General features: G+C 38.4%; 2 protein-coding genes across 2 annotated transcripts; both read right to left on the bottom strand.

The window, feature by feature from the left end:
* Window positions 1–10,790: 10,790 nt before the first annotated feature.
* On the bottom strand, window positions 10,791–13,685 carry socs9 (suppressor of cytokine signaling 9). Its single transcript, NM_001122926.1, has 2 exons — window positions 13,563–13,685; window positions 10,791–12,855 (listed from the first exon to the last, which is right to left on the bottom strand). Exon 2 carries the CDS (start codon window positions 12,699–12,701, stop codon window positions 11,067–11,069), a length of 1,635 nt encoding a protein of 544 aa, NP_001116398.1. The 5' UTR covers window positions 12,702–12,855; window positions 13,563–13,685; the 3' UTR covers window positions 10,791–11,066.
* A 115-nt stretch (window positions 13,686–13,800) lies between these two features.
* Window positions 13,801–25,161, bottom strand: samd4b (sterile alpha motif domain containing 4B). The gene is made up of 13 exons (XM_023961303.1): window positions 24,867–25,161; window positions 22,949–23,311; window positions 22,260–22,730; window positions 21,833–22,075; window positions 21,621–21,730; window positions 21,264–21,350; window positions 20,343–20,616; window positions 19,890–19,975; window positions 19,505–19,620; window positions 19,109–19,301; window positions 17,978–18,104; window positions 16,730–16,813; window positions 13,801–16,586 (listed from the first exon to the last, which is right to left on the bottom strand). The coding sequence occupies exons 2-13, from the start codon at window positions 23,142–23,144 to the stop codon at window positions 16,558–16,560; spliced, it is 2,016 nt and encodes a 671-aa protein (XP_023817071.1). The 5' UTR covers window positions 23,145–23,311; window positions 24,867–25,161; the 3' UTR covers window positions 13,801–16,557.
* Between the last annotated feature and the right edge of the window lie 2,072 nt (window positions 25,162–27,233).

Below are 27,233 nucleotides of genomic sequence, written 5' to 3'. Positions count from 1 at the left end.
CTAATTGTTCAAGTTAAATTAGAGAAAATTTTGAGTCACCTATGAGCATGTACTGCAGGGGTCTCAGAATCCAGGGCTTGAGGGCAGATATCCTCCTAGTTTTGAAGAAATCTTGCATAATCTGCTGCTGATTACCTGTATCAGGTGTGTTTAGCCAATAAGGAGCTTTAATGAGAGGCTAATTAGAAAACATGTGGGACAGCGGCCCTCAAGCCCTGGAGATTGAAACATCATGACCTGAAAATAGAAGTCGTTTTTCTAAATGTACAAATTGTACGTTTTGCATTTAGACCATCTGGAGCCCTTCAAATCACCTTTTGATCTGTGTTCGCAGTGGTCTTCTCGATTAATATGATGTTTTTAGCCAAATTTAAACATTTAAAAATAAAAACTGTCGTTTTCTGAGACACTGTGTTTGCAGAGCAGCAGTAGTTTGCTAAAAATTCAGCTCTGAGTTGTGGGCGGGACCATTTGGGCAAAGTAAGCCCCCCCAACTTCCCGTCATACATCTGTTTTAGAGTGCTAGCTTACACAGTCCCTCACAACCCCAACAAAAAAAATGAATCGCAACTAAATTTTCGAATAATATTGGAGCTATCCAGCCGTACATTTTAGAGCCAGATGTCAGCTCAGATGAGGAACGCAAAGATATACATGGATCTAGTCTACATACATCAGAATGGAGGTTGTAGGTTCTATGTCACATCTACTTGTAGCTTTTTCCAACCGAATGTTTTCGTCTGCCTCTGTTTCAGCACAATTTAAATAAAAAAATATTCAGAAATGCAGTTTTAAGCTTAATTTGCCCCAAAAACATGGTAAAAACACCAAAAACAGGATTTTTGTTGGAGCGTGTCTTTAAAATACCTCCTGTAAGAAAGCTTAGAGAACTGCAGTAAAACTATCAAGCAAGTGTAATTTCATACATGCCTGCATATGTACTAAATGGTACCTAATTACAATAATAGTAGAAATGTCTCATGCCTTCAAAATCTGATTCAACATTACCAGGAGACCAGATGAATGAACAATGAGTGCGCACAAGAACGGGGCATTCTTTTAATTAGATTTACACCAATAAACATGTGGACCATACTGATCGCAGCCCTGTTTTAATGAAAGAAAAACTTTGAAAAACCTTGCTATGATGAAGGTTATTAGATTATCTCCAGTGACCACAGCTGCAGATACTATTCTGAAGTGAAAGGTCCACAGGATGGTAGTACTGTACTGTAAAAGAAAGCGTTACCGATATAACAATTGCCAACCAAAGAGCCCAGATCACACACACCCCCCTTTCATTTTTAAGGTCATGCTGCATCAACATAAGATCACACCATCTGTCACTGTTTAAGACAAAGTGGACTTCATGCTAATTAGGACGCCATTGTTAAAAGACTGAAATTAACCCCCCTGTATATTGACCAACCACGTGCTTCTTATCTTGGTCGCAGGTCACTAGTCTCTCATAATAACTGAGGCAGAGCTGAAACATACCCTGTTGGCCAAAACATCTGTTGACAGGTGCAGAAGCATCGCTGGCAGTTCCAAAAAACCCATTGATGGCAGTGACTGCCCTTAATATGTTTCGTCCTGGCCAGTTTCGTTAGTTTGTCGGTAAAATAAATTTTGCAAACAATAACAATTTAGAATGACTGGGTGATTTTCAGTAGATTTTTACTGATTATAACTATTTTTGTCCACTGCGAGTTTGATCAGTCATCGTTATATGTTTAACCTTCATTGTGAAAGAGGGATGCCAACAATTTTTTCACATGCAAACATTTACTTTAAATCTCATTAGAAATGGCAAGAAAACATTTTCAATCAAGCAGAGGATTTTACATTTTTTCATATTGTTTTTCTTTTTTTCTTTTTGTGACATCTCCATAATAGGAGCAATTACGTCTTTTTTTCTCTTATCACAGTGGCATACTAGTTAGTTCTCTTGCCTCACAGCATTAAGCCTTAGTTTTAAATCCCAGCTTAATTCTTTCTTTATGGAGTTTGCATGTTCTCATCATGCATGTGTCAGTTTTCTCCTTGTACGCCAACTTCCTCCCACAGTCCAAAAAGACGCTTCATGGATTAATTGGAGGCTTTAAATTGTCCCCTAGGTGTCCATGTGAGTGTTTGTGTTTGAGTGTGTGTGTGGCCCTGTAACAGACTGGCGACCTGTTCAAGGTGTACCCTGCCTTGGCCCACCAGAAGCTGGCTTGGCTCCAAACAGCCCCTTGACCTTGAAAGACATTTAGCGGGCTTTGAAGATGGATGGATGGGATCCTATCACATTAGATTTCTGAAAATATAGGAAAACTGTGAACTCAATGGTCATAATGGTCATCTCCATATGAAAAACATTTTGAATGCTCCCAACGGTTTTTTATTGCACACTTTTCTCTCGAAATCCCCAATTATCGAATGCTAGTTATGATCGGATCATCTTTTGCCCACAAACTCAATTGTCCAAGCAGTATGCATAATGTTGCACATCTAGGCTTAAACCAAATTGCATTCTCAAAACAAATCTTTTTTTTTTACGATTTCTTCATGTATATATGCCGTATATATGTGAATGTATGGATAAACTAGAAAAGTGTCAATTATACAACATCTAATGCATAAATACATAAAGAACTTGCATAAAAGGTTAGTCTTCAGAATGCAATTTGGTTTAATATGCAACATTATGCAGGCTGCTCCCTTGCAGCACATCGACCTCATACTCAAAAACATGTCACTCATCTTGACAATAATACATAGATGTATCTTTGATAAAACCTCTACAGGCACCGAAGCAGACTGTGAAAACACCTTAGTGTACAGCCGCTGTTATTTTTTCCCACATGAGCTGTCCTTAACAAAAGTTACAGTGACTTAAAAATAGACTAGGTGTACTTGAAATGCAGAGACGCTTTGAACACAAGAGAAGCTTGCATCTCGACACATTAGCACAGGCCTGCAGCATGCAACAACACAAACATAACACTTCTTATTAACACACTATCACCACTAAATGTTCTTTTAGCAAGAGGGCCGTCTTCTCGTCTTTTCCATTATTAATGTCTCTAAATGTAGGCTATGAGGTTTGTCTGACATTTTGGTCCATTATATCTGCAACACGAACAAACTTGTGGGCGAAAATGTTTCTCGTTCTGCTCCACAGAAACCCGTAACATCCTGTTTTTAAAAGGAATTGCATCAGCGCCTTAAATGCCTAAGGTACTTATCTGGCTTATGGCCAGCAACAGGTGTGAGTTATTAGTCATTTTTTGTACGTGTTGCTTCTATCTTTATTCTTAATGTTAAGTTTTCATAATGTGAAATGACTGTCAATGAGTTTGGGTAATGATGTTACCCACAGTTAATTAACAAGAGTCAGTAGTGTCACCCGACATTTCTGTAATTTTAGACTTTTTCTGGACACCTGTAAGAGTTAGTTAACTCTTCCCTACATTTAACCAGGAAATGAAAAAAATTAGACCAAATCAACCAATTTTAATAAAGCTTTGTCCAAGACTAAACCAGTCTATCCTCTCTCTTGACAATATTGTTTTAAGAAACCAAACTATGCATAATTAAAAGTGTTCAGTACCAATTAACCACTTCTGAATTTGATCAAGCTGCTGTTTTGACGTTTCAATTACTTCCGTTCTTGTCTTTGATTTTCAAATTTGGTCGCAATTGGTCATGGTTTGGTCACTTGTTTCCAGGTAAGGGAATAATCTTTTCTACTTCATCTTCAGCTATGAGCCAATATTTTTTGTTTTTCTTGTTTGTGGACAACAACACTGCTTCCCTTTGTATCTACAATATGGAATAAAAAAATAAAAGTTTTACATTTTTTAGTTGATGTATAACAGGTTAAGTAAGGAAATGGTGATGCAAAGTAAACAGAAAAATTACCAGAACAAATATTTTCTCAAATTGTAGAAGGATATATAATTTAAGATTTCTTTTTGAAAGGAAAAATACATATCGAATCAATTAAAAGCCATTTCTTTTCTCTTTTTTTAATTGTTGTTAGTGGGTTGTGTAGCTCTGGGTTTGATGTTTGCATCATGTCTTTCAGCTTAACCATTGAGCAGTCAAATTTTCTTCCACAAGTCACTTCTTGCATGTTTCACTGGCACTCATTATGCAGGGTCAAAGAATTCAACCCTTGTCCTCATGGGCTGGTGTCCTGCTTCTTTTTATCCACGTCTGCTGCTTGACATTGGCGGAACACACCTGATCAGGTGGGAAAGGGGCATCCCAAAACAAGCAGGAGGACTCAAAGATTGGGTATCCCTAAAATAGAGATGGCAAAGACAGTGGGGAGGAAGAGGAGAAATGGAAGTGGTGTTATAGGTACAAAGAGATGTTGGGGAAATGGGATTCAGGGGTGAAAATAGACCTGAAGCCAGGGCACTGTCACATCTCAGGTTTGGTTATACTCAACTGAGTTACAATCTTTATGTCAATGGAAAACCAACGGATGGGAAATGTGAAGTCTGATGCTGTAGAACATGTATTAAAAGGCAGGAAGCTAACAAAGACAAATACGAGTGAGGGTGAAAATAAAATAGGGAATGCCTGACATATAAAGATTAGAGTGTAGTTATGGATTTATGCTTTTGTTTTTTAGGGTTAAAGTTTAAGAGGGGTGGTGGAAAAAGGGGGGGGGGAATGATAAAAGCAGGGAGGGTCTTCCTCTTCTTTTTCTGTTTACTAGCACATGTCCACCACCTATGGTTGGAGAGGCTTGGTGCAAAATGTTGAAGTGGTGCAAATCTCGCAAATTTTGCTCCAGGCTTTTTCTTTCGGAGCTCTATTTCGATACATGAAATATCTGGAATAATTCCGTCTGGGCACAAACCGCAATTATTCGTTTCTCCACCATGAACAATTCTTAAGCAGTTGTCAATTCTGTGAACTTAAAAGGACACCATCCATTAATCACTCCCAAATTAGAGTCTCTGATTGGACAAAGTTCGACCAGGTTCCACCATTCGGTGGTCACACATTGTGTATGTATGGCCCAAAAAGGGCCATAATAACTTGCTTAGCTGCATGTGAATGCAAAAGTTTTGAATGCGGAAGCCTCGCATTTATAGACTTTTCATGGGAAGTAACCGCGGCGCTGTGAACGTAGCTCAAAAATTAGACTCTTGATAAATACTCCACATCAGCAGGTGGCGAACATGTACCGACAAATTGTGTGCCAACAAAAGAAAAGAAAAGAAGATCCCCAAAATAGTTGAATGTCCTTCTGTGAAAATGCATCTGTTTTTCTGTCTGATGAATTAATTAAGCCTGCTAAAACATAACTGTGAGCCAGGATAAATCTTGTTTATCCTGGTGGTTTGGACAATAATCACTAACTAGTGTTAATATAGAGCTTCTGGATAATAAATTGCATGATGAGAAGCTTCATAGTCTTGTTGTTGGAGTTTTAGTCTTCTCTTTCAGCAAGATTTTAGTCCCATTAAAGAATCAGATTTACAGCTCGACAAATATGTTGAATTCCTAAATTTTGTTCTTTCCAATAAACTAAATTTGTTAAAATTTTCTTCCCCCTTTGTAATTGTTAAGCTTCAACTTTTTTAATTCATAGTAAACACTTATCTGTAAAGGTCTTTCAAATTTGCTGTTTCTTATTTTCTCTCCTCTTGAGAACCACAGTTTCCTGCTTCAAATCTCATCTTCAGCTGAGGCAGCTAATATTCTTCTAATTGTTTTCATTTGTGTTGTTTTAATATTATTTCTGCCATTTTGAATGTTCAAATATAAAAAACAAACATTTAATTACCATATCCATGTGTTTTTAACATATCTGTGCAGAATTAAAACACATTTTGAGATTTTTGTAAAGTAATTTGAATACTTATTTTACAAGCAAGTGCTTTGTCTTTAGTAATAGCTAAAAAAAATTACTCACATTGAAATAACATTTCTGTATCTGTATTTTGACTCACCACATACTGACTGCTCATTGACAAACCAGCCCAACAAAATAATTAACTGTAAATAACCTAAATAAAATGCAACCAAGAAATTATCCCTCAAGACAATGGCCATCTTTTTAAAGAAGATAGGATTCTGTAAATCATCTGATTTAAACTAAACTAGATTCTCACGTTTCTGTGTTTGGCTTCAAGTCAAAACAATTAAGAGATTTGGCTCCATGTTTACTAGGTAATTAAACTTTCCCACTCACCGACCATAAACAAGGATTGCATATTAATTCATGGAGAAGTCACTTGGTGCCACTCAAAGGAACACTTACACATGGAGTGACTCTGAACCTGTGGAGCTTCACGCATTGCTGGTCACCATTAAAGTTTATGCACGTTTATGCACTAACTAATGGTCACAGAACAGGTTTAACACAAAGTAATGTATCATTGATGCGTTGAAAAATAATCCATACCTTTTAATAATGACTCATGGGTATTTTCTCCTCCCCATGAGTCATTATGATGACCTCTTTTTTGTTATAGCACTGCTTGACATTAAAAATAAATAAATTAGAAAAAAAATTTCCCATTCTTCTTTGGAAACTATCAGGAACTTAAAAAACTCAAAACCACATAAAAAGAAAAGATGCCACCGGTAAACAATTGCATATTTTGCTATTAATTTATACACCAAAAGTATTACAGTTAAGTAATCAACAGAAGTTATGTGTTCAAAAATAATTATGTCTTTTGATGAAAGAACATAACTGAATAAACGGATGTTGTCAGTCTGTGGGATGTTCCTGGGAGTTTAGTTTCTTTCCTTTTTGAAAAACCTTGTTTTTATGCCATAAGCCCTGCAGGCTTTCATTTCTAAACATTGCTCTGGGGAGGTTGCCTCTGCATTCCAGCCACGTTAAGCCCTGGATTGGACCACTGTAGCATATTCATACTTTCCCTCTTCAGCCACAGATTTCTTGGTGAGATCAGGGTTTTGAGGTCGCCTATATGATCCAGTATCCGCCAGGTTTAACTATCAAACAAATAAACGTTATGTTTAATTCTGAAACATGGAGGATTTTATGGCTTTTGGGAGCCAAATGTTGCCAAATGATTTTAGAATAAGGTGTTTGTACAGACTTTTTCAATTCTTTGTTGCGGAAAATTGCGTAGGACTAGATTATTTCTTTATATTTAGGCTAAAAAAGCTTGGAACAGAAAGTGTTTGAATGTGAATAAATGATTTACATGGCGTGTAACTGACCTGTGTTCAACCCATCAGCTGAGTTGAAGTATGGCCTCCTTCTTTTAAAAAATTAACGATACTGTGTCAGAAAAAAAGGATTAAACCCCAGGCAGGCAGGAAAATTCGTAGTAGTAAATACACAAACAGCTTCCAATTACAACAGCGATGTCACGGCTGGCTTCTGGGGGCTCCTTTAGGCCTCAGATGAACGTGAGTTTGGATTTCATTCTTGCTGGCAAAGGAAATATTGAGAAGTCAAAGGATGCTTCCAGGGAAATAAACCTCAATCATGAAAAACTTTTGTGTGACTGTGTACTTCCTGGGGGCTTAACAGTGAGATGTCCGGATTTGATATTAACCCAGGAATGTGTATATTAATTAATTTATTTTTTCACAAAAAAGGTTTGAAATGAGCAAAAATGATTCATCTACACTAGGGGTCCTCAACCTTTAACAGAAAAAAGAGTCATTTGGGAGCCGCAAAGTCTTATTTCTTCAAATTTGAGACTGCTTTGCATTTTTCATAATAAATATGAATTTGATTTCTTTTTTTAGAATGAATAAAAACGGAAATACAAAGAGAAACTAGCATTTTTTTTGTTTGTTTGCCAGAAGCTCAAATGATTTCCTTCTAAAATAAAAGACACCCTGTGCCAAACAGGATCATCTCAGTGCAGCTCTGTACAGCTACAAACCACTGTTGTGCAGCACAAGATAATATGTGCTTTAAACTGATAAAGGATGTGCCTTTTTACCAAAGTTTTGCTTCTGGGGAAGCGTAGAGTCAACACGACCTCCTTATGTCAGCAGGGATATAAAAACCTTTACACAGTTTATCTTCTTGGTGCACATCAGCCATAAATGTATCAACTTAACCATCCCAAATTAAACATATGCTGATTTGGTAACCCTTAGTATAAAAAAATATACAATTATTTTGTTTTTCTTTAGACAGAGAGCCACTATGGAGAATTAAAAGATCTACACACTTTCAATTCGGTTGGATTAATTTCAACGATCCAAAACAAATTTTCCTCTTCATCTGAAGTATTTCCTCTTTAACATCAACACATTTCTCAGCGCAGATGAAAAGAGACGTCCAAGCATATCCTGAAATAATTAAAAAATCAGTTTGACACACCCTCCGTTCAATTTAAGACCCAAAAAGACACTGCATCTCAGTGTAAAAACGGTTTACTTAGAGGCCACAGAAGCATAAACCTTTGAAAAAAAAAAAAGGATTGAGAAAATCTTTTTGCTCACAAATAAGCCAAATCTATGCGATGTCAAGCCTTTTTGAGGCTTCCATTAGATTATGAGCAGCAGATTACAGCACTTTAGGGAGTGATTTTCCCCAGGTGTTAGGAACATCCAAAGCATATTCTCCACCCTGGTAATTCTCTACTGTAAGGATCAGCCTCAGAGGCGAATCTTCTCTCTTGATGGAAGGAAGGGAAAAGAAAAGGTCCAGCCAAGCACAAACACACTAAGTACGTGTAGCCAATCAGCTTTCCGCCTTCCCTCAGCATCCTGATCCTTTGAGCCATTTGATCAGGGAAAAGAAAAGCCCCCCACCCCCATGGGCAGTAATACCTGCATGATGAGCCCTGTTGGTGCTGCAGCTGAAGCAGCTAAACTCAGACCTACCTTAAAGCCCCCACACACACAGACTACTCAAGCCTGACAGGAGCAGAGTATCGCAGCAAAGCTCTTTAGAGCCCCCTGCTGCACCCACAGGTCCTATTAAAGAAACAGCAAGTTCATGTAGAAAATTCAGAGGAAAATCCTTCTTTTTTTTAAATTAAATAAGATAGTGACATTTTCTCTAAATAAGCCTTATCCTTCAAGATTTCATAGAAAAATTGTTTCTATTAGATCAAGACACACTCTGCTCCTGCAGCCTTGATCTATCAACTTTCACATGCAAGAGAACGGAATCTATGAGGAAAGTGTCAAAATGTGATTTTAGCACGAAACAATTCTCATGGTCACACGATTTTCCACCAGGGACATCCGAAGTGTGGAGCAACTCACTGTGGTGGAAACAAAAAGCCTTGAGCTGTCAGCAGCTGAAATTGCCTGGGTTCAGAGCAGCTTGTATATATGCATGACAGGTCAAACTCCAGACGTCTAAGAAATGTTTTCACTGTCACTTAATTAAAAATGAAAAAGAAAAAAAAAGCTAAAGGTCCCAGTTTTGCTAAATAAATAAAGCCTTTGAAAATTCCACACAAGTGTACTTGCTCTGTTCTTGGATAGCTGCTTGTCACGGATGATTTACGTCCGACGCATCAAATAGGCCACCTGATGAAGGAAACACTGTCACAGCGGTACAAAAGATGATTGAGAAGTCTCAGCGATTTCACATTAACTGTTGTCTTCCGCCATCATTCCCTGGTAAACGCAACAATTAGCAGCTGGGCCTGCATCAATACAAATTACTCGACATGATGACTCCATTACAGCAATCGGATTGAGCAATAAATCCTCAGATACGTTTTACATGATAGAGAATGAAAGCTTTACTTCCTGAAAAGTTTATCTCCATTGTGGGCAAGAATATTGACACGGCTGGTTGCATTCAAATGGATTGTAGAAGAAGATGCTTTTGTTTGCATTTTGTTTTTGTGAAAAATGTAAAGGGGGATTGTTGTTTTCATAAAGTAATCAGGTAAATGATTAATCAAAGATAACATGTGCATCAAAGTGAGGTTTTTAATCAACACCCATTTCCCTGAGGGGTTTATGGACCCTAAACCAGTTTTTAAAAAATATATATGTTTGCCTTTTTTTTAAAACGAATTGACAGATTAGGGTAAATACATTAGATTTTTAAATAGCATCCTATAATAGCTTCATCCTTATGGATCCTTACCTCAAAGTCATAATTAGCTCAAAATAAAAACATAAAATTAAGAATACAGAAGGAGGCAGTCACATTTTTGCATTCTGATAAAACAGCTGTATTGCTAGCAGTGAGTTCACATCGGCCAGATCTGATCCCTACTTCAAAATTAATGAAGACAGTTGGCAGAGGGTGCGGGGAATTTAACCTCACAGGAGACAGCACAGATGGCCGTCACGTGTGCTGAGAACTAAGCAGCTGAACGATGCAGAACTTGTGAAAGACCACCGAGGTGAACTTTGGTGGAAAAAAAAAAAAAAATCTTGATACGAAACCAAATGTGCTTTTTTTTTTGACAGTTTTCAACTTTTATCGGGTCACACAATAATATAGATTGTTATGGAGATTTAGAAATAACATTTTATTGCACAAGAACTCACATTGTAGAGTGGGAATAACTGGAACACAGTGATAAACTAACCCTCTACATGTAAGCAAAACGAAGAATTCATTGGCTTCCAAAAATTGGGTCATTTTCATGGAATTCAAACAAATCTTAAAACAGAGAATATATTGAAGTTTTCAGACAAAAAAGGAATATATGGGTATTATAAAGAGATTGTCAGTCTTAAGTTGTGAATAACACTGAAGATGAGCACTTCCAACACCTCAGTGACAAGCAAAAGTGCTCATCAGTATGTTTCACCTGCTCAGCATGGGACTGATGAACAACTCTATTACAATCATCTTGATTCATACCCCCATCATCAGATAATGAAGCTGATTTAGTCACACTTGGAAAAAATAGAGGAGAAGTAGTTATCTGCAGACCACAGATCAAAAGCAGTTTAATTTGAACATACTGAACTATTGAGTGTGCACGATCAGTAAGCGGATGTAGAGCCTCATTGGAGTGGTTTAGTTTTTATGTATAGACATACAGCAGGAATATCATAAATAAACAGTGTATTATGGTTGGTAAAGCCTAAAAAATGAGAATCAAAATATATCAATAGATAAAAAGGTATTTTTCTCTTCATTCCCACCATGTATCCATCCGCCGTACGCGTACTCTCTGCTTATAGTGGTATTCTTTCAGGTGCTTTTTCAACGCATTTGGAATGGGTAGCCAGTTGATGCCATCATAGGTGGTGCAGCTGCTTATGACAGCCCTGCAGATGCGTTGCAAGCTAAAAGGCTGTGTGCGGTGGATGGGGTTGGATAGAAGGGGCTCAAAAAACATGCAAGAGTTGGGGTCCTTGTAGTGCTCCAACAGTCCTGTGACGGTGGGAGCATGGAAGACACTGGGATCGTGCACATCAAAGCTAAAATTGTGGTTCCACTGCTCAATGCGAGCGTGCAGGGAGCGGCCGTAGCGGCGAAAGCTAACGGAGAAAAGGTAGTCTTCCTGCGCGGAGTCTCGAAGGAGGAAGGTGCCCTCAGGCTTTTCCTCCAGCAGGTTCTCTGCCTCGTAGCGGTCCATCACTCCCCAGTAAGAGGGAAGGTTGGTGATCTGCAGTAGGTCTGGAACTAAGCAATGAATGTAATCGATCTGAGTGTGAATGCGGTAAGCATCCTGACAGTTATGTTGCTCGATTTGAGGAAGTGAAGCTCGAGAGCTAAGATCGGTCACTGTAACCTCTGGGTCAAGCGTGGTGTCAGGAACTGTATCCGAGATATGAGCAGAGGCTGACGCTGAGGCCACAACTTCATCAAGGGTGTCCAAACAGCTCTGTAAAAGAAGTTGGTGTTGCTGTTGTCGTTGGAGAAGAAGCTGCTGCTGCTGCTGAACAGAGGCTCTGTCAGGTCCAGATAAATCATTCATTCCATGGGCCAGCTTAGGGCCATGCTTGTAGAGGGGGTTTATTTGCGCAGTCACCTCAAATGTGTGGATCTCTGCATTGGGTGGTGGGTCAACACCCTGTTCGATGCTGATGCGCCTCCGCTCTCGCAACCTGTCGTCAACGTCCTCCACCACGGCGGCCATGGCTGAAGTCGGGGCACTGCACACAACTGCAGAATCTAGCAGGGGAGATTGAGAAATGGGCGCTGTGTGCTGCTTAATGAGATACCACTTCTGAGCCAGCTCTGACCCTACAGGGAATGGGCAGTTTTCCAGCATCAGTTCGCTGAGATGGATCTTCCGCTTGGAGGATGCACAGGCAGCTGATGATGGGAAAGACTGTGGGACTGGAGTTGCTGCTGGACTGTGTGTCTTTATGGGAAAACACTGCCCCATTGCATCTTGGATTTTTTGCCTGAGAGTGCGGCTGCTGCTTGATCCTCTACCATCTGCTTCCATAAGAGCTGGTAATTCTGTAGCAGTGCCAACAGTTGCCACGCTTGCCCTTGCTGTAACCCTTTCTTGTCCTGGTAATGGCGTTGCTGCTTCCAAGCCCAGCCACCTCCAGCTCTCCCTCTGGGGGGACGAGGAGGAGGAGGTTTGGTTCCTAGTCTCCATCTCGTTTAAAAGCTCACCGTACTGAAAACCATCGCTGACAGGACGCTCATTGGCTGTCTCGTGGGAGGACAGGCCCTTTTTTTTCCCTTTCCCACCTTTCCAACCGCCTCCTGTGTCTCTCCTCTCCTCTGACCGGCTCTGTCGCACCTTTGGACGGGCCCCCCGCTCTCGTTCCTTTCCTCTGTTTCCTGACTCTTTTGGTGATGACATAATGGATTATGTGTGTATGTGTGTGTGGGGGGGGGCAGTTGTGCTGGGTGTCAAATTGGGCTAATTTATCTTCTAGGAGGGTCTCCATCCATAGTCGCTCTTTGAAAGTCAAAGACACTGGCCAGGCACAGAATCCATAAGGACATCAAACATCCTGGAAAAAAAGCATTGCTTAGAAACAAAGTTAAGTTTATCGCGTGTGCTCCAATATTGATTTACACAAATTAACATGTCTTTATATAGATTATGTTGTCAATTTATTTTTTAGTTGCGCTGGGTAAGTTCATTCTACAGCTAAAGATATATACTTGAGTATTGTTATCATTTAAAGTCAAATAATGCACAACTAAATTTCCAAAATACACGACTCAAAGTATTGTGGTTTGTTTTCTAGCTTGGCCTTGGTTAACTAATACAATTTAGGGGTGGTTTGAAAATTGCACGTGTATTTGTCTCAAAAGGTGTATCAAAGTAACACCCAGAATGTATAAGTATAAAAAGGTCTAAATCCAATTAAAACGAGCATGTTTGTATGTCAGAAATACGTTTGTTATTCAAAAAAGTTAGATTATTATTGTTTCTGCAAACTTTCTCTTGAAGACTAACACAATTTTGGTGAAATGGTTAAAAACAAATGCTTGAATTCTGAAAATCATTAAATTAACTCGAACTTTCTAAGTAGATACAATGTAACGTTTTAAAGCCTCTAAATAAGCATTTAAAAAAGCAATTCTTGAAGATAGCTAAACCCTGTTAGCATAGCTAGGTTGTTTGCTTACTACTTCGCGGACTTCTCTTAAATAACCTTCTCTGAACTTTTGAACAACACATTTTTCAACATATTACAAAATAAATATATACCTTTTGTAGTTGTGAAGAAGTTTCTTCGCGAAAGAACATTTGGTTTTTGTTATGGAAACTAATTACGTTAACACCAAGGCGGCTAGCTTCCATTAGCCCGGTTAGCCACAGGAAACAGAAAACGTAACCCGGAAGTTAAAGCTGTCGTCATCCCATACTACAACAATAAAGGTCAAAGCATGCTAATACACATGTTCATTTAAAATAAGTGCAAACTGAGACAAGACCAAACGAAATATGAAGCTGCAAAAGAATTTAACCTCTTTATTTAATCTTTATGATGTAGCACTTAAGACCTTTCTCACAGATGAGTGGCAGTATAAAATTAGAGTGTAAGCACATGATGCAAAAGGTTCATAAAATATTAGAAAATTCTGGGGGTGAAATAGAAATAGTATAAGATGCTTGTGTTGAGTGCGACTTACAGATTACTGCTGTTGTTTAACTAAGTAAGCCTGACAGGGACATTACAATGACCTCAGAGCTACTCAGTAGACATCTCCATAGGACACTGGTTTGTACCTTCTCGCATACTGTTTGGTGTTTTTCTTTCAAAGTAGTCTGAAGTTGTGAGATTCCCAACTAATTTCATGTATCAATGGAATGTAAACAAAGAGTAAACATATTCCTTGGCCTGTTTAGTGTTCAGTTTACTCATAAAACTGGTGGCTCAAATAAGCACTTCCATATCCTGCTGCATGACAATTAAACACCCCCTCTCTACAGGTACCTCTGTGTCTATTTGAAAAATGAAAGGTAGGTTGTCCGAAGCAACAGCAATTCCGAAACAGACCATCTGAGCCACCTGTAACATCACAGTAATGAGTAAATAGTTAAAGCCGGCATCAAATCCCTGCTGTCCTTCACAGACATGGGAATGACGCTTTCACAAAAAGAGCCTGCTCTGAAAAATAATCCAAAACCAAAGAAGAATAAAAAAAAAAATCATTAAAAATAAACAAACTGAAGATGCTGGAGCTGAGAATTTTCAGGCACCACATGAACAGTTTATCAAACATTGACAGACGAAATAATCACAAGGCCAGAGAGACGTTTCCTTCTCATAACCACATGACATGAACAAAATAAAATAAAAAGGTTGCATGCACCTTGCCGGTACAATTATAGAAACCCTTATATGGAATCCACAACTTAGGGAGTATTAAAATTTGCTTTCACTCTTTATCCATCCGTCCATGTAAAAGCTTCAGTTCTTTAATGTGTTATATAACGATATAATGGATTAATCATGACATCATATAATATGAACTGGGCTTTGTCCCAGAGATGTAAACAGTGACATTTAGGTGGCAGATTTATAGAAGATTAGTTGCAAGATCTTTCGTCTTGGTTGTTGGTAACACCAGGCACCATCAACCACCATGTCCTGAATCAACAACAGTGTTGTATTAGTGTGGCGAAACATGCGATTACAGAAAATAAACAAGTTATCGATATTAAGGGAGAGTAAAAAATACGACTGGAAAAAAAAATATCTGTAAATAATCATCTTTACTAATCCGACCTCCTATGGCTGCTGAAATAATGTGTGAATGGTTTCCCTGCCTTCTGAAGCAACAAAAAGTGATGTAAAAGTTAAGACCATATTACAAATACATGCACCTCTGGCTCTGCCACATTCAAAGACAGAAGCTGTAGAAGACAGTTTTTGATTCAACACTGACACCACATGACAATGTTAGGGCTCTGAGACTGAAACACACAGAGACACACAAAAGAAAAACATGGGACATTATCAAGCACCTCGGAAAGTATGTGAATCATCAAATCTTCATGTTGGCCATTTGAGGGAGAGGGCATTGTGAGGGTGAGGCGTCAGGGCATTTTACTAAACGCTCAAGCTTCTTTTCCAAAGCCAATCCATAAAGGAGCCAGAGGGGTTTCATTTCGATTTTTTTCAACCCAGATTGAAAATTGAAAACACTCTGGTATCGTTTGCTTTTATTAGATAAACATCAGAACAGCTCTCACCCCACACTATCCTCACCAGCCCTTACCTACCCCTGTCCGTGGGGCTTCCCTGGCACAAAACGAGATTCATCATCAACATCATTTATGTAGCAAAGCAGAAAAGTAAAAAATACAAACGAATTGCAGCTGTCATTAGTTCTTCAAACTCCTCTGCTGTTGTCGGTTTTTTTTTCTATACCATTCTGCTGCACTTCACTACAAATACCTTTCTCAAGTGAACAATCACAAAACCCTTCTCTTTGGCTTTGCAGAAGTTGTAAGGAGGACAGTCATCTCTTGACTTTTTAGGTAAAACAAAAGGACAAAAAGTTACTCGTCAAATGAATTTGAACATTTTCCACATTTCTTCCGGTCCTCTCTTTCATGCTTTTTGCCACTAAACATCTTCTGAAGAGAGAGAAAACAAAAGTCATCCACATTTCATCGACTAGCCCCGGCCAGGACTGCAAACGAGATCAACACAGCCAGAGAAGTCGACCTCTTTTTACAATTGCAAAATGTACCATGAGGCCAATTCCAGTTTAGTGCCTAATATCAAAGATAATTTAATAAAAGTGCCTTACTTCTGGCCGGAATTCATCTGGGTCTACAAATTACACAATGCATGGGTTGTGGCTGTCAGTGTGTTGTGGATAGAAAGCCTTGTTCCAAGGCAACGGGAAAAGAAGAGTAATTCAGGGCAGAAACCCTTAAAGACAGCACCAATCCACAGTTTTTCTCTCATTAAGGTGAACTAAGCCTCTGCACATCATGCCACAGTCCTGCAGGTGACAAGGGTGCAGTTGATATAGTTAACCTTTTATCTGTTCAACAATATAATATTCATCTGTATTCCATTTTTAATAAACTTAGCTGTATATAATGAAGTACAAAAATATTAGAGAACATATACACATTTTTTGTCATTTTGTAGTGACTGCTTTGCCTGGTTTTCTGAAGCATATGTTTATCTTTGTGCTCAACTGAACAGGCTTCAACCGACGTGTAGTTCTCCATATATTTTTCATATTGTTGATGTCCGGTCTGTTCCATCTGAGAAAAAGACAAAATGCAATCAGACAGCCATTTATGTACCAAAAAAAAAAAAAAAAAGTGGCTGCAGCTTAATAAGGCGGTGACTGGATAGCATGTGCAGCTAGTGACCCATTTCCTACTTATCTGGTGAGGACACTCACCTCCTAAGGCATGCTCTGTCATACTGAGGCACAGTGACTCCAGCGTAGGGTTGATCTCCAGGTCAGCACCTGGAACTTGGCATTCTTGGGAAATGGGAAAACAACAAAATCAGTCCACAGTGGGGGAAAAAGAAAAAAGAAAGTAACCTTTGCTTTACTGTGGTTTCCTGAAACAAGAAGAAAGAACCCTGGAAAGTGGTTGCTTTGTGGTGGGATTCTGCTGCGTTCCATTTGTTGTTTTTTAGACAGCCCAGCTATTTTTTGTTGAATTTATAATGTGAGATTAATGTGTCATACACTTTTAGTGTCAGATTCACTGGCTTATCCTAGCTCAAGGCTCCTTCACTAAGCTTCCCCATTCTTGGTAAGGAAGAGATGGAAATCCACAAATTGTGTAAATGACATGTGTACAGTGGAAATTTTAAATGATAGAATGAAACATGAATGTTTCTTCTCATTTTGAAAAATAGGCTTAAAGACCCATTTTAATACAACATTGCATTTTTAGTGTTTTTAACATGTCCTTGTGGCATTTTTCTTATGAGGGGGGACATATATAAAGAAAGTTAAGCTCAAAATTGGATTTCTGAGTATTTCTTTATTCAAACTGTTGTGAATCAGGAGCAGATGAAAAAAAAAAAGCAGGTTGAAAAAGAGCGTATTTGACGTAGAAAATACACTGGATTTGTTTCAGAACTGTACAGATGTGCTTAACTATTGCTCTCCATTATTATTGCTGCACCGATACAGTTAGGTTGGGGGTGTGAGGGGCTGTAAACTAGCGGGAAAGGGTGGGTGAAAAAAAGGGGGTCACAGTTGCTCCACACCAACGGTCCCGCTCACAACATAAAGGCGAATTTCTAACAAACTACTGCCGCTCTGCAAAAACTGTCCTAGAGAAAGACTTTTTATTTTTGGCTAGAAACGGCAAAATCATAATTTAAAGACTGGGAACATTTTTAAAATAGATCAAAAGAGGATTACATTTTCTGATTCCAAAAGTCCTTTATTCTATTTAAAATTTTTCCATTTTGTTCATAAGGTTCATTTGACTTTCCATTTCTAGAAAAGCAGATGCATTAGCAGCACATGCATATCTGTAAATGTGGAGAAATGCTAGGATAAGGCAGGACTGCTTACGTGTTTGCTATGAATATAGTGTATCTGCATTTAAACAAGGACAGAGGCTGCCTTTGGCCAGTTTAAGAATGTATCCTGGTGGAAAACATTCTTGACCTTGTGCAATACCTTGCTGCTGGAACATGAGCATGGTTTGTGGGGACGTATGGACAGGAAGTGAGTGGGTCCGCTGCACAGAGCTGCGACTCTGACTTGGCATGCTGTTACTTCCCCCGGGGTTGGCAAACCACAGGCTCTACAGGAGAACACACAAACAGAGGGAGACGGTGCTCATTGCTTTGCTTTGATTGAATTGTTCATAAACGTTATATTAAAGTGGAACCACTGAGCAAGCATTACGGTTGGGCACTTAGGCACTGTTATTCTACAGAACTACACGGACATTTTGCATCCATGGGACTTTTCACAATAAAATTATTCGAACAAACAGAACTGAATCTTTTGGCTTATTTCAAAGAAAGTTCCTGATAAGATTCACTTTTGAAAAAACGAACTGCAGCAAAGTTAAGACATTTTTTATTTGAGAAATAAATAACACAGCTGGGCCCTCGATATTTGTCTGACAATTATGTTACTAGCTACTTTTTTTTTTTTGTAAAATAGTAGAGTTTTAATATACTCTCTCCTCTCAATGTACAATTACAACCAAGTCTTTGATTTCTTTGATTGTAGACTGCTAATAATATCCCCTAGCTTCATTACAAGTGTGAATTCAAGCACTGCGTAAGCAATATAAATTCAATTGAAAACATTCTAAAATATGTGTTTAAAATCAAAAAGAAATCAAAGGGAAAGTTATAAAAGGGGCCAAGTCTGCAGTGTCTTTACAGCAGCAGCATTCCAAAGCTGCTGAGGGAGCTCCACCTTCTACACAACTGTTGCTACAAACACACAAAACAGCAGTCAGCTGAAGACAAACAGTACTTTGTGTCCGAACACACATTTTTGATTTCTCTTTAGATTTGCAGAATGTGAGCTTTGACCTGGGTGTAAAGAGGCACCAAATGGATTTAACATGTTTAAACTTTTGATGGTCGCATGTGATGTTATCGTTTACAGAGAATGCAAAGTAGCGGAGGACATGGTGGTTAAAAATATGTTGGGCACAGAGGACTTTCTATCATAGAAACAGAGGATGCTTTTGTGTATGTGATTTAGCAGAGCAAAACACACAAATAAATGTAAGTAAAGCAAATAAAAAAATAAAGGGGGACCATTTCCAGCTGCAGTGATACTGACTTGTCTACCCTGGCCAGCCAGCGCAGGATTGGTGAGAGTGTGGCGTGGAGATGCTCCTCCAATCCCACCGGGAAGACATATCCGCCCAGCTGGGAGGCCTCGAGGGGTCATTTGAAACTGCCTTTGGCCCCGCCTTCCAACGCCTCCGCTCACAGAGCCTGCTGTGGGGAGGGAGTTTGACCCATAGTTCCAACTGCAACAAACATAGAAGTTCATAAAAGAGATCAATGATAAAGTGGATTCAATATTTATACTACGGGCAACAGAAGAATCGAATAAAAAGGAAAATCAAAGTCACAGACAGAATGAGAGCTGGAGATTGCAACAATAAGGTTATGCAACATCAGCACTGCAAAGAAGGGGAGCTCAAAGCTCAAAGGAAGCCAGCAGTCTCACCCTTTCTGTCGGTATGCTGGCATGTCCAGCATTGCTTTGCGGGGAAACAAGCGCAGCAGCTTGAGGACCTGCTGCTTCCAGGACACCAGCCTTTTCTTGTGAGTTTCACTGAACGCCTATCAGACCGATAATAAGTCAACAAAAACTTAGTATCCAACCCCCCCAAATAAAGCAGTTCTAGAAAAACATCTTTGAAATTATTTAAAATTTCAATCCCTGCTAAATTAGCCAATGAAACCAATTGCATTTTTTGAAGTTAAGTTGAAAAGGTTTAAACTTTTAAAAGAAAGGCAGAAAGCCCCACACCCCCACTATCTGCAATTCAAATCTCTGATTTGAGAAAATCGGAGGAAAAACAACAAAGACATGAGATGTGACTTCTTACCTCATGTGACAAACTTTTTTCAATAAGCTGAAGGTAACAGCTAATATTTTCCTCATCTGGCCTGGACACCAACAGCTGTGTGCACACTGAAAGAAAAAGGTCAACTATTGGGAGAAGGTCAATTAAACAGACCGTATGAAGGTTAAATAAAAAATAAAAAAAGAAATACAAATCTTCAAGAATCGATGCTTCATTCGTGTAAATGTATTCATAAATTGTGGAATTGCATTTTCTTGATATACAATATACAAATAACAATATTTGTCAATGCAGAATAATTTTATGAAAATTTGGAAAATGTTTACATACTAGTTTTTAATGTATATTTTTTATTTACTTCAAAATGTTAGGTGTTTTTTAGCTCTGCACTTTTTTTTACACTGGATGCTTGTAAAATGGTTTTAATGCTTTCACTTTCAAGTCTGCGTCAGCAGCACTTAACTGTACTCTTACCTTTCCCCATGACACGGGTGAACTGTCCAGCGATGTCACCGTCTGAAATGGGCGTGGCTGAAGACTCTCCATCACAGGGGGGCGTGCTGTGGGACTGGAAGGCCTCTGACACCGACTCTTTCTCTGCTCCCGTTTTTGGGATTTCAGATGGGGAGCTTGCAGAATCTGTTGCGGGCTGTGCTGCACTGGGCGGGGTGTAGGCCTTAATGGGTGTGATGATGATTTGTTGCAGCTCTTGAAGAGCGTTGCGCATGTTCCCCCCTTCCAAAATATCCTTAAAAAAAAAAAAAAGCCCAAAAATGAATCAGTAAATGAATAAATAAATATGGTCTACATGCTTGATTTATTTTACAACAACAAAAAAACATGAAGGTGGCACAGACTACATATGCAAACCACATTTTGAGCAAGGGCATAGTGTGGAGAAAGCAATTTTTAAGATAACACATGTGTAAACTCTTTACACCTTCCCAAGCACATCAGAATAACAACAGCCATGACAGATGATGTTATGAGATAAACAAATATCATAGCAGCTAGAATGAAATGTTCCTGAGTATTATTGTGTCTCCTTCTCAGGATATTGCAAATCAGATGATTACATGTGTTTTAATAAGGCTGACAAATCCCTAATATCCTACTCTGAATAGAACTTTTGATACATATTCTTGTTCAGAACATGAGTACGTAAAAGAACAGAATTAGTGGTGTGCATTAGTCTATTTCATTACGTATGTAAGCAGAAAATCAAGATTTGAGCCCTTCCAACCGGTCTGTACCTGCATAGTCAGACATCTAAAGAAAGAAATGGAAATTTCCCAAAACGTTTTTCAAACTCAATACATTATATTAATCAGCATCAGACATATATCCTATTTCATAAAAGTCTTCTTTTGCTAGAAAGATAACTCTTCCAATTACCTTTTCTAAAGACCTGAGTACGCTTTGCCGTTCTCGCAGTTTCTGGATACTCAAGGCGATCTTATGTCGCGCTCCTTTTGTGACATTCTAAGAAGAACAAACAATAAATCAGTAGATGATAAGAGTAATCATTCATTTTGTTAACACAGGGCATTTTCTACATAATTGCTCTCAAGATGTGTTCTATTTTAACCAATGGACAGAGGCTTAAAAACGTGTAAATGGCTCCTTCCTTAACGGGGGAGCTGCATTTTTTCCATTTCTGACAGCTGATAAACTGTTATGCTTAAGGAAAGCAAAGTATGTAGAACTAAAAAAAAAATCTAACTCTAATGTAAGAAACAGAGACCCACATACCTGAGACTCCAGATGTTGCTCTGTGAGGATCATCATCTCTTCGTAGGTCATTTGTGAGAATAGTGATGCATATTTATGAAGGCGGAGACTCTTCAACCATGCAGGGACATCTAGGATAAAAAGAAAATAGATGTAGTCATAGAGAAGATCATGTTGCGGTTACGGTTAACATCAATAGTAAAGCTGGGTATCCATTTGGCTCTGTCATGTACCTTTCATGCCACTGCCGTCTTCCTGGAAGGTGTTGCGAGCTGAGCCCTGCTCCTCTGTCTGTTCGCTGCCTGAGGAAGCTACACTGCTCTGGGGCGAAAGTGGTGCATGGTCTGTTGGGATGAAGTTCTGTCGGCCCCCTATATCATCCTGGCTCAACCATTCCGAGCCACAAGCCTGGGGACTGGAAGGAATATTGGACATGGACTTTTTCAGAGGGCTAGGCTGCAAATGCCCCACCACACCTGCCAAAAAAAAAATCCTAATGTTAGCAACAATTACACAAAAAAAGAAACCTTAAAACAGTCATCACTACGCAACAGTAAAAGCAGAATACATGTTCATGATAAACAAATGCAACTATCTTAAAGTTTTTTTTGTTTTTTACTGATTACCCTAAATAAAGAACAACATGAAGGCAACAATTACCTGTATTATTGCTGTTAATGGGTGAGGACATCCCGCCTGGAAAAGGCATATGTCCATTCTGGCCTGCAGGAGATGTGCTGGATGACGGGGACTTATCGTGCCATGCATTCCCTGGGTCTAGAGCCTCAGCTGAGCTCGGCCATTCATCTGAGCCTTGCCGTGGGTGATATGGGCTGGATGGGGGCCGAGGCGGATAGCCACCAGAAAGATGTTCCTCCAGGTGGTTGAGCCACATGGCCAGTGAGGTGCGATCATCCAGTGTTGTGGCGGGGTGGATGAGTGCGTAAGAGAGCAGCTGTCGGCTTTCTTCCACGAATAGGCTACTTTCGATGGTGTGACTCAAAACCTTCTGGAGCAGTTTCATGTACTCACATTTGGCCTCACTGTTGCGTGGCTGCAACAGCGGCAAGTGAGACAACAAGAGAGACACCACTTTCTCTTTTGGCTCCTGATGCCACTGGCTGACAATTGCTGGTGACAGAAGACAGCATTTTTTCAAGTTTTCATTTTTACTGAAGTGCATTCTTCAAAGTCAGAAAATGTTGCTAATACATTATTTATCAATAACAAGTAATAAATCCAGTTCAAACAGTTTATTTTTATAGCAAATAAGGTAGGCAATTGTGAAATTAAATGTAAAGATAAGTTAAAAAATAAAAATCTGAAACAAAAAAGTGAGGTGAAACTACCTGCATTGTTGGCTTCAGCTTCAAGGATGTGGATCTCTGTGCAGTCTGCCAGCCAGTGTTCCAGACAGATGTGTAGGAAGCGAGCTTGGGTGCGAGATGCCCTCTTCAGGAGGGACAGGAGTGCCACTGTCTGTTCACACTCGTTCCAACTTTTGAACCAATCTGTGAGGATGCCCACCTGGTCTCGGAACATCATGGCGCGTCTCCTCGGTGAGGAGAACAGGAATGTTTGGATGAGGGCTCAGGTTAGGCTGCTCTCTCTGTCAGATGTCCAGCCCCGCACAGCGGGGGAATCTTTCAACAGTCCTGGGATCCCCTCAGACTGGCCCGAGGGGCCCTCACATGGTTCATGTGTTAAAGGATCTGCCGGCAGAGATGACAAAATGTGTTGGTTCAAAGTGCACCTCAACTATAGCATAAAATTAGCAAAAAAAAAAAATACGAGAAAATAACTTCTTTACTAGGGGTGTAACGATTAATCAACTAAATTGATGGATATTCCAACAATACAGCCAGATCAATCCGCCTGGGGAAAATTGTTAACCAAATCGACCTCTAGTATTATAGAATCATTTCAAAATGAAATAAATCAATGACATAAATCCTGGAAAATACAATTTGGACTGAATCATGAAAGGTTTATTTTACTACAATGTAAAAATGACCAAGTGCATCACAGCAGACGACACACATGTGATGGCAGTAAAAAATGGCAAAGCCAGAATTACAATCTAACATGTAGAAACACTTTGAATTTTGCAATATTTTGTATTTTTATATGGAAAAACAACAGTGGGCTGAAATTTATGAAACTACAATCTGAATAAATTTGCCATTAATTCTTGTTTACTTGTTTGTATGTATATTTAATTAACACTTACAAGATATGCTAGGGAACTGAAAAGCTTCACCTGCACTGTTCAAGTACTCAGGTATTTATCTCTGACTCACACTGGTTGGTCAGTGAATTGGATTGTTCAAAATGAACAAATATCGACTATGCAGCAACTGAAAAGTTATGATGTGAATAGAATTGTTTAAAAATGAATCGTTACCCCCCTATTTTTCACAATAACACCATACATTCTTAAAATTAACATTTGAAGTTAAATTAGCTTAAATTGTTTCAAATAAAGCTTCAAAAATTAGCAAAGGGGAGAATTTATAACGAAATGTTCATCCTTTGCTATGAACAGTGTTCACAAGACAAAAAAATATTGCTAATTAGAAAGGGGGAAAATAATTTTAAAATCAAAAACACATATTTAAGAAATACAGCTTAGATACGTGTGCAAAACACGAATGAACATGCGTTGTTTTTATATTTCTTTAGATTGCAATGTTCCTCAGGCTAACAGAGTCTTAGCTGGCGCACACACATCCACAAACGTTAAACCTCATCTAAAAACAAAACGCATATAATTCAAATCAATAATAATAATAATAACAAAAGCTTAAGTCATAAATATTGTAAATAGAAATGAAAATACGGCTGGTTACGGCCTGTGTTTCCATAAAAAGGACTGTACCCATGAACAGTTAGTTGTGAATTGCTAATAACTCAAGGAATGAAAAAGCTGCTCTACAAAACTGCTGGTTTTAATTTTTTAAAGCGCAATTTACATAGAATGTACTGTCGTTTAGCTCATACGAGAAAAAAATATCATTTGTAAGGAATTATACAGTAGTAAAATCGTAGCAGTTAGCAAGAATTAGCTTGGCCGGCCTAGAATCCGATGAGGGATTGAGGATTTGTATTGTTTTTCAGTGACGCTAACCCTTTCCTTCATTTCTGACTCCAAATTGTTCTGCGGGAAAAGCGCCAATAAAACGTTATTTATTCCACAGAATAGTTATGGCAGAAATAGCAGTTTGAAATTAAATTTACAAAGCGAAGTCAACAGACTTTGTTGTTTACCTTTGTCAGTTGTCACTGCTTAGCGAGCGAAGCTAACGTGCTAGTGCATAGCTAGCTCGACAAAATAGCTAGCAGGTTCTGCTAACAGCTGCAGATTATAGACCTCATCTAAAAGAAGCAAAAATATCCATCTCACAGTTAACTATTCTTTAAATATCTCGCTTTGTAGTGGTATATCTTTTTCCTTTACAAAGTATCATAATAAAGAAGTAATGTACAAAAGTGATGAGTGAAATACAGAAAATTGCGAGTGTACGCCTAAAGAAATCCACTTCGATTTTGAGTTGACGTAATACGTAGTCACATCGTCATGCGCAGTGGTTGCCAGATAGGGTCGCGGTTTTCCAGCCCAAAAGTTGTCTAAAAAAACACCAGACCACACAAAAAACCACCCAAGAAGTTTCAGTAGTTAATTAAGTGTGGAAAGTGTTATGAATATTTACAGACATAAAAACCCAATATTTTTAAATTTTGTGCACGTGACTTTTACTTGAAAACGAAATCTACATGCCTCTCCATGCCTCAGACATCTGTGACTTCAGCCCTCCTTATTTTCGTTTAGTTTAGATGTGTTGATCTATGGAGTCCCAAACTGTTTATAATTAAATAAATAATTACCTCACGTTTGGATTGAAAGTCTAACTTTAAGACATGTTTTAATAATATTCCATCCATAACATTAACTTTTAGGTCAGTCAGAGCAGCAAAACATAAAATAAAGGACTTTTGTTGAATTGTATTATCAACCCCGGTAGAACAATTATGAGCTTGCATGCGCCTTCCTCATTAAGGCTTCATCTGTGACCTTTTAGTGCAGCTTTGTGTCATTTCGTTATACACTAAATAAGGTATAAACAGATAATTTAACAAAAGAATTTATGAAATTTTATAAAATGACTAAAAAACCACAATGCTGTCATACAACAGTCATATTGAGGTGGTACATCCTCACAGGTCCCCCTCCTTCTGATCACAAGTCTGAAGCATTTAAGGTTTAATTACAAGCATCCATGTTTTGTATTTTTTTGTTTGTTTGTTCTGTACATTTGTAGAAAAAATAACCACACAAAAATGTTCAAAAAAGGGGAAAACTGCCTCAAATAACTTTCCTCAATGGCAACAACAAAAAAACAGCTGCAGCTTGCAGCTTCCTTGGTTTTGCATCTGCTTCCACTAGTTGACGGTTCACTCATGATTAGAGACATGCTTAGCCAAGCCTATGTTTATGTTGAAAATGACACATTTTAGATCCTTACCATACAGACCTGACAGGGTCAGTTTTAGCAGTAATATCTCATTAGTCTTTTAAAAAATGTAACCTTTTTCTAAGGAAAAATTAAATATTACGGCTAAGGAAGTTTTTAGTATTCCTATAAAACAAATTGACATATGTAGGCATTAGAATATCAAAGTAACATAAAAATGTGAATTACAATTTTATACCTATTATTGAGACTATTAAACATAAAATTTAATGGCTGCCAGGGACTTCTCAGTACTAATATTAAGCAAAGCAGAAGGGACGTCTGGAGCTTCTCATGTTTTTTGTCACTAGATGTCACCAAAACTCAACTTCGAGACGATTTTATTCAATTATTTGTGGAAAATTAAATTAAATGTAAGATTTTTTAAGATTCCAAACAGTTTATGAAATATTTTCCCAAATCATCCCTTTGATAAAATTTCTTACTGAAAGATCTGTTCTTTCTTCCTATCAAATTTTCATCAACGCATTTTGTTTTGCTTAATCTTTTTTTGAAACACAACTTTTCTCCTCACAATTGTATTTTGTGGAACAACTCTTATAATTTACCATCTGTCCATCTATCCGTCCATTTTCTTCACCCTCTTGAATGGTGCTCTTAAATTTTCTTAAAAAAATACCTTATATCTTGGTATGTTACTAACATTGCTGATGTAAATCAATTACTTAATGAAAAAGGAGAATGGTACCCATACGATCATTTCTTAAGTAGCCTAAAAACAACATTGTTGTATTTCAAAAAATTATTTGAACTGGTTATTGGATCAATTCCACATAGTTTACATTTATTAGCAAAAATTTAAAATCTGAAGATCCCAGTTTAGCACAAGATATGTTTTCAAATAGGTGAATAATTGATAAGAAGATACAAACGGGTCTATTAGAACTCCAATAGATAACAATTCATCCCTATGTAAACATAGATGGCCTTAGTTGGAAAAAAGAGTCAGTGGATAACATACTTTTTATTACCTTGCATATATTATTCCCACTAGAACAAAAATAAAACATTTATTCAAAATTATTCATAGATATCATCCAGTTAAAGATTATATAATGTTTCCTGATGTTTGTAGCAGATGCTCTTTCCGTCAGGGAGGTGG

This window comes from Oryzias latipes, chromosome 13 (assembly GCF_002234675.1).
Source record: "Oryzias latipes chromosome 13, ASM223467v1".
In the NCBI taxonomy this organism is placed as follows: domain Eukaryota; kingdom Metazoa; phylum Chordata; class Actinopteri; order Beloniformes; family Adrianichthyidae; genus Oryzias; species Oryzias latipes.
This window is presented reverse-complemented; position numbering and strand designations above follow the sequence as displayed.

Coding starts and splice junctions, on each gene's coding strand:
- socs9 (NM_001122926.1), bottom strand. CDS start 12,701: ATGTCATCACCAAAAGAGTCAGGAAACAGAGGAAAGGAACGAGAGCGG.
- samd4b (XM_023961303.1), bottom strand. CDS start 23,144: ATGATGTTCCGAGACCAGGTGGGCATCCTCACAGATTGGTTCAAAAGT. Junction 21,731..21,832: donor AGACGGCAGTGGCATGAAAG/GTACATGACAGA, acceptor TTTTTATCCTAG/ATGTCCCTGCATGGTTGAAG. Junction 20,617..21,263: donor TACTCAGGTCTTTAGAAAAG/GTAATTGGAAGA, acceptor TTTTTTTTTAAG/GATATTTTGGAAGGGGGGAA.